The sequence below is a fragment of the Merops nubicus genome, unplaced genomic scaffold (assembly GCF_000691845.1).
Source record: "Merops nubicus isolate BGI_N331 unplaced genomic scaffold, ASM69184v1 scaffold8365, whole genome shotgun sequence".
In the NCBI taxonomy this organism is placed as follows: Eukaryota; Metazoa; Chordata; class Aves; order Coraciiformes; family Meropidae; genus Merops; species Merops nubicus.
The window spans coordinates 9,841-17,366 of record NW_008608908.1 but is presented as its reverse complement, the minus strand read 5'-3'; the positions used below and the strand labels follow the sequence as shown (position 1 = coordinate 17,366).

The 7,526-nt window shown below is 47.4% G+C and overlaps 1 protein-coding gene across 2 annotated transcripts; it reads right to left on the bottom strand.

The window, feature by feature from the left end:
- Positions 1 to 335: 335 nt before the first annotated feature.
- On the bottom strand, positions 336 to 6,466 carry LRRC8A (leucine rich repeat containing 8 family, member A). Of its 2 annotated transcripts, XM_008940408.1 has the most exons (3): positions 6,263 to 6,466; positions 4,334 to 6,232; positions 336 to 846 (listed from the first exon to the last, which is right to left on the bottom strand). In XM_008940408.1, exons 1-3 carry the CDS (start codon positions 6,464 to 6,466, stop codon positions 571 to 573), a joined length of 2,379 nt encoding a protein of 792 aa, XP_008938656.1. In that variant the 3' UTR covers positions 336 to 570. The 2 variants fall into 2 exon arrangements, with proteins under 2 accessions (XP_008938656.1, XP_008938655.1); XM_008940407.1 differs by having other exon boundaries at positions 4,334 to 6,466.
- Between the last annotated feature and the right edge of the window lie 1,060 nt (positions 6,467 to 7,526).

Genomic DNA, 7,526 nt, shown 5'->3' with positions numbered 1-7,526 from the left:
TGCCAGCATCTAGATAAAATCAGCTGTCTGTATCCTGTCCCACCCCACTGTGGGGCCTCACAGACGGAATCTCTGAGTCAGAGGAGTAACTGTACCAGGTGACAGGTGTGTGTACCTGGTGTTCAAGAGGTTTCCTAGTCTCTTGATCTCTGCTTGCAGGACTCTGGACATTCTCAGTCCCTGACACATATAAGCCCCATTTGGAGCAATGCAACAATCCCCACATTTCATTTTCCCCTCCATTCAAAGGTTATTTCTTCTCACCAGCACCATTCACCTCACCCCACTTCCTGTCCAGAACAGCAGCAACACCTCTTACTCCCACTGGCCTCTGCTCAGAGGCCAACTAATCTGTCTTGATCCTCATCCTGATCCCAAGCTTCCCCCATGCTGTGTCCGAGGCAAGAAGCCACCTCATTCAGAGTCATGTTTGTTCAGGGACTCCTTGGCTAACCTGGTAGGAATCGAGGGGAGAAAGGGGAGGATCTGGGGAAAAGGGGACTGGAATGGCCTTTTGCTTCTTTCTAGTGGGTCAGAGGCTTTTCCCTTTTTTCTTTTCTCTCCAGGTGTTCAGGCTTGCTCTTTGTCTGCCCTCCAGAGCCGCTCTTTGACCTCCAGGGGCAGTGTGTTGAAGAGGTCCTCCTCCACCACGAGGCCGCTGCGCTTGAGCAGCGGGCACTCCCCCAGCTCCACGGGCAGGCACTCCAGGCGGTTCCCGCGCAGCTCGATCTGCGACAGGCTCGTCAGCTCCCCCACCCGCGACGGCAGCGACTGCAGCACGTTGTTCCCCAGGTTCAAGGTTCTCAGCTTCCTGCACTGGAACAGCTCCGGTGGCAGACTCTCAATCTGAAAAATAAAGAAATCAAATCAAATCCAGGCGAAGTCTCCAGCGAACAGGACACATGCTCCTGAGAGAGCACCGAGCCTGCACAGTGCTCTGAGGTTTACAGAACGTGGTTTCAGTCACCCACTCCTCCCTTGAGTGAGCTCCTGCTTTCCACCATAAGGAATATTCCCAAAGGAAAAGTCACTGTGCCACGATGGTGTGGATTCCTCTCTCAGACAACATTGCGTTAGTTAAAGGATCACCGAAGATGGTGGCTAAAGCAGAAGACATCACCAAGGACAGGATTAGAGGACCAGAAGCCTGCTCACAGCTGGTCTATGCTATACATATTCTCATCAGTATTAGTTAGATGCTTCCCATCCCAACCCCTCTGCACCATCACTGGATCCTAACTCCTTTGCTTTAAGTAGCTATTATACAATTGGTGTTATACTGAACACCATAAAGAGTAGATACAGCCAGGACTCCTAGTTCTGCTGTAGCAAGAGGAGAGTCTACATGGGTACAACCTCCAGGCCCTGACAACTGGGACTACTCCTCCATTATTTTTGTAGGGCTTTGAGATGTTGCAAAGGCTTTCTAGGCTCCAAAGCATAGGGTTTTTTAACAGTGTCAAAATGCAACACCACAAAAAAAAAAACAAAACAGAAACTGGTTGTTAGCTTTCCCACCACCACCTTCATGCAGCCATGAGTCATTAATTAAATAATGGTTATTTCTATTAAAGCCTTGTAATAGTCCAGTACTCCCAGAGAATTTCCAGGAAAACAATATGGCCACAGTTTAACAAACACTAGGGCATGAACTAAGTGTAGGAATTCAGGATTCTGCCTTTAATTCAAAGTCTCATCTTGGAGGCTATGACTTACCTTTAAATGCAACAATGTCCTTCTTAAAATTTAAATCATGCATTATATAACTTACAGCTAAATTAGTCTCTAATCAATTCTGAATGAGATGGAGACCAAAGAAAAGCCAAGAGCAGACCAGGCCAATTAAAGACTGTTCAAGTCAGTCATGGTTCCTGGTACTGTTGAGTGTTTTGCAAACAGCAACATGCAATGAAATGATCACAGCCTCCTGAAAGTAACAGTGCTATTTAAGGGACAAGTCCTGGTTTAGGAAGGAAGCAGTGTGCTGTAACACAGCCTGCTTCCCAGAATGGCACACTGGTACCAGCCAGCTCCAGAAGTCTGTTTGCTAAGGCTGCTAAGCTAGGAGAGGAGATTTGATGTCTCTCCTAGCTGGAGGTAATTCCTGGCCTAGGGAAATGCCAGCCTACCAGTGCTTGTGGTCCTTGCTGTCTCCACTTACTGTAACCAGCCAGGCTCTCAGAGCCCCAGGGCAATTGTGACCCCAGGCACCTGCAGAGGACACAGACAGCTCTGCTGTTTCACTGTGTCCTCACCACCTTTTGCTTCAGAACACACTGGAGCAAAGGCTGCTTCAGCCTTCCCGTTGTGTTAGGGTTTTTTTCAGAAAGAAATGAGTGGTGCCACACTGGGCTGCAGAAAACAGAGCTGCCTCTAACTCCTTTCCATCCAAGAGACACTCCACCCCAAGACTGCAGAGTAACCCATGAAGCTGTGGCAGGAAGGTTGCCAGAAGACAAATGCTACAGAATTATCCAAGTTCTGAACAGTAGTTTAAGAATTTAAGACTCCCTTATTTTTGGTTAATTCTACCCTCAAACCACCCATACCAGCCTCAGTTGCTTTGAGAAAATATTTTGGCTTTTAGCTTAATAGGAAGCAATGTGTGCATACCATGAAGTTTAGCAGAGGTTAAGCCACCCCAGGACACATGCAGCCATCCAGCCTGTCAGTGCTGGGAAAGCTGAGGGAGCAGCTATGGAACTGGAGGAGCTGCACAGCTTCTCTGCCGCTCCCCTCCAGTGGCACAACACAGACCTGAGCTTTCAGACACCAACTTGAAATGCTGGCTGGAGTTTTAGGACTGAGAGCTGTCCTACTGAACTGCACTAGCAATTAAATACCTGATTTGAGAGCACTTCCCCTGTGAAAAGCCAAAGCATACAGAGCTGCTCTGCCTGCCTCTCACAGGCCACCTGACAGTGTCCCGTTATGAATGCATCTTGCCAAGAGCAGCAAGGATCCCAGAAGCCACTAATTAGATCTGTCTGCAATTTGTAGTTACATTAAAGCTTTTTCAACTTCAGGTGAGAGACTCCAATAGGAAAAGATCCTCCAGGAATTTGCAGACAAGATGAATGAAAAGTTCAACTCAGCACATCTGTCTGTGCAGTCACAGACTGATCTCTGTGATATTGTAAATGAAGTCTCCTTAATCCCAAGCACAGGAACAAAGATTCAGGACAAAACATGGGTAGAGTTTGCTTTAAGCACAAAAACACCCTCATACATAGGGCAAGAAACAGCTTGTGGTAATCAGATAGTACAGCACACTTGGTCATGCCCTCCAACCTGCCCTGCACTGAGACTTAAAGAGTTAAGGCTCAGACTGAATCTATCTGGGACTAGAGAAGAAAACCCACAGGCATCACGCTGAGGCACAGCAAGCTGCCATCATATTCCCTCCCCTCTGAAGGTCAAGGAACTGCCAGAGTTCACACTTTCACAGCTAAGTGACTGCCAGTTGATAAAGCCAGTTCAGTTCACTCTGCCCCAAGTAAGGACACTGCAGAAGATTGCTTTGCTCTCTCCAAAGTCACCTTTGTGGAACAAGACAATGTGTTTTAAAATTAGGGTGACAGACCACTGGAGTAGGTTGCCCAGACAGGTGCTGGAGGCCCCATCCCTGGGGACACTCAAGATCAGGCTGGATGAAGCTGAGTAGCTTGATCTAGTTGGAGATGTCCCTGCTTATAGCAGGGGAGGAGGTTGGACTAGATGACCTTTGGAGGTCCCTTCCAGCCCAGACATTCTATGAAAATTGAGAGCCACTTTTCATCAGTCTGTCTATACCCAGCTACTCACGAGAAGTGTGTGCTTACAGAACCAAACTACAGAGTATTCCCTGGAAATGCAGAGTACTATAAGCAAAGCTGTGAGCCCCACACAGGCCCTTGAGGGCTGCTGCCATAGTGTATGTACATCTCTGAAGTATTTAGGCCTAAGTGCACAGTTCTAGATTAAGACTACAGTTTCTCAGATCTCCATGTTAAGCCCCAAACTGATGTCAATCTAGACATTACAAGTTTCCAACCAAAGAGAAACAACTGACAGGATTTTCTGAACAGCTTCCAATTAGCACTTAGAAGCAGTTTCACTGTTAAAAAAAGGAAAAGCTACACAACAATGTCTGCTGGAAGAGAAGCTTGTCCTTGGAGTCATTTGCAACACTTTGCCTTAGATAAACCCCTTGGAGAGAAACAAAAGCTTGAGAGCTTGCATAGAATGGCAGTGCCAGGAGTATTTCACACACCACTGTCACATATTTAATCACACAGACAGCAAAAGTGCCAGAGCTACTCACACAGGAATGCTCAGCTCCGTGCTCACTTACCCTGTTGGCTGTCACAGCCAGATTCTGCAGGTTCTGTAGAAGTCCTACGTCTGGTGGTATGAAAGTCAAGTTGTTGTGGCTGAGATCCAAATAGCGAAGCTTTCGGCAATAGAAGAGCTGTGTGGGGATCTTCTCGATCTTGTTACGGTTCAGGTAAAGGCGTTCTAGATTGGTTAGGTTGCCTATTTGCATGGGGATGTAGGCAATGTGGTTGTACCACAACTTAAGGCAAGTGAGACGATGTAAATGCTGGAAGCTGATGATTTCTTCAATGGTCTTTAGGTTATTGTCTTTGAGGTCTATCTCCTGCAGATTGTGGAGGCTGAAGATAGAGTGAGGAATGCGTTCCAAGTCACAACGGATCAGCTCAAGCTCTGTCAAGTTGACCATTTTCTTAAGGCTGTTGAGAACAATGAGCTTGGTGCCCTCATTGTTGATGGAGAGCTTCTGAAGATGCACACCAACATCTGTCACCACCTGCGGCAGCTTGGTGAGGTTACTCTTCAGCCTCAACACCTTCAGCCTCTTCAGCTCCCTCAATCCATCTATCACAATGTACCGGTTGTTTTCAGCACTCAAATTCCCTGTCAGATGAAGCTCCTCTAGTGTCTTCAGGCTATAAATCCAAAGAGGAATCTCCTTGATGTCTGTGAACTTGATGTGGAGAGATTTCAAATTCTCCCTCAAGAAGGCAAGGGCTGGAGCTTCAATTTTGGCAGCTGTGTGGTAGAGCCACAGTTCCTTAAGGCTGGTGAGCTGAGCAATGCTTGGGGGAATAGTGACATCAGGGATGAGCTCCAGCTTCAAGACTTCCAGCTCATTGCCACTCAACATGAAGAGATGCAATTCCAGCTTGTCCTGGGAGTTCTTGGTGATCCTCTGGCGCAGCTTCTCCAAAGTCCACTCGTTGTTGAGGTTCAGCTGCCGCAGTTTGTTCTCACTCACCTCTGACAGAAAGACTGCAAAGCGCTTGGAGTAGAGGGGGTCGTACTGATCGATCAGATGGAGCATAAAAGCAAAGTCATTTTTCACATCAGGAATGTCACTGTAGCTGCTCTCCTCCCGGATGGACTCAAAGGAGTATTTCTTGAGCGATCGCCTCAGCATCCACCAGAGCGTGTACATGCAGATCAAGCCATAGAAGATCACCAGACTGATGTAGAAAGAGGCCAAGATTTTGAAGAGCGTGGCCAGAGGATGAGCACAGCGGTACATCCGGTAGCCAGTCAGGCTCTCGATGTCCACTTTGCAGTCAACATCAAACGTTATGTTGTTGACATAGTAAACAGTATAGCAGATGATCAGAATGAACTTGATGACTTTGATGATGGTCTGTCTCATGTACAGGCGATAAACTATATCTCCCTCTTCCACGTGCGTGCGGAACTTCTTCACTTTCTCAAAGAGTGCTTTGGCCTGCTCCCCTTCCTTTTTGTCCAAGACACCGGTCTCAGATCGGTCCACAATCCCTTGCTCAATTCGAGACTTTGTTCTCTGCAGCATGGGAACGGTGGCTTCCACATCCTCACTGACTGTGGAGGATTTCTTGTCCATGGAGCCATTCATTTTCCCAAATGCTGGCTTGGTATCGCTCTCTTCCACCACTGTCTCAGATAACGCTCTCGTTGTCCATGGAGAGTCAAAACACTTAAGCAATATAGACACAAAATGCTCCAGCTTGGAGCTGGTCCTTGGGAATTTGAACCAGAAGTTGCTACAAGCCAGGAAGATGAGAGTGTGTAGCAGCACCAGATAAGGGAAGTACTTGGCAAACCAGTGGAGGCGGTTCTCATAGCACACCGCGTCCACGTAGTTATACTGGTGCCGGTCCAGGTCGTACTGGATCCCCGTGGGGCCGGCGTCCGCAGAGGGGACGAGACTGGAGTTATAGTAGGTACGCTCCGGAATGGCAACCGTCCAACCTCTGACCGAGTCGTTGCAGGAGTCTTTGGTAATCCATTTACAGGGCAAGCAGATCATTTTGTCCTGGGTGACCTGGAGCGTGCCCCCGAACACGGCGATCATCAGCATGACGATGGAGATGTAGTCGGTGAAGACGTCCCACCATGGCTTCAGGATGCGGTACGCCGGCTGCGTGTCCGCGAAGTAGCGCAGCTCCGTGACTGGAATCATGGCTCACCTGAAAGGAAACCAGAAACAGGACATTTACTAGCTCAGACTGCCTTGTGATTTTCAAGAAGGCATCAGGAAACTCGTGTTGAGCGCTGGCATGGCAAGACTGGAATCAGCCAAGACCCAACTTCGAGTCACCCAGAGACAAATGAATGAGGCTTCCTGTGAGTAACCTGCTGCAGCTAATGCTGTGAAGTCAGTTTGTTCCTGTCTTCCCTGACAGCTGAATTGCCACTAAACATCAGAACTGATACTTATCATCAGGAGTCTATTGGGCAAGACATTCACACTTAAAGAAAGCTCACTGGACAGATTTAAACTACCCCAGCCAGACCAGTACTTGGAAGTTTACTGGTTTCTCTAGGGATTTTATTTCAAGGATGAAGGAGTTTGCCAGTGCTGTTAGAAGAGATAAAATCCATGTACAGAGCATATATGTCATGAGCTTTTTTAGAGAGCTAGAAAATACTAACTCTGCATTTGTGTGGTTCCCAAACTGCAGGGGCAAGGAAGAGGATTTACTTACAATACAGTTATTTCCTAGAACTTCACTGATATAGCTCAATACCACACTGATAAAATAAGCTGGAAAATAGAACAAAGTTGGCTGTTATAATGACTTTTCCTTCCATGTAAGTACTTTTGGCTTCCCTCCTCTGCATTAATTCTCCAAGGAAAGATTAGTTAGTTACTCTCTGATAGATTCAGTACTGAAATCCTGTAGCAGCTGCTCTTTGCCTTACTTACTTCAGAAGCAAAGGAAGAGGGAGACATACTTGAAAGAAGAATTCACTTCCCTGACCAACCACTCCCACCTAGAGTTCATCTCAGCTGGGATTTAAGTGTCACAGGAAATTAAAAGGTTCTGGGAAGCAGGGGCCTTATGACAGTGCTTGCTCTGCCCTGCAGACTTCCAGCTGAAGCTTTGAGCACGTTCCCCCAGCAGGCACAGAAAGCCCGGAAGCCCTGACTGATCCACGGATAACTGGGAGCTCACAAAATTCCCCTGGCAGGCCACACAAGCAAAGAGCATGAAGTCATTGTGACCCATTCTAAAGAC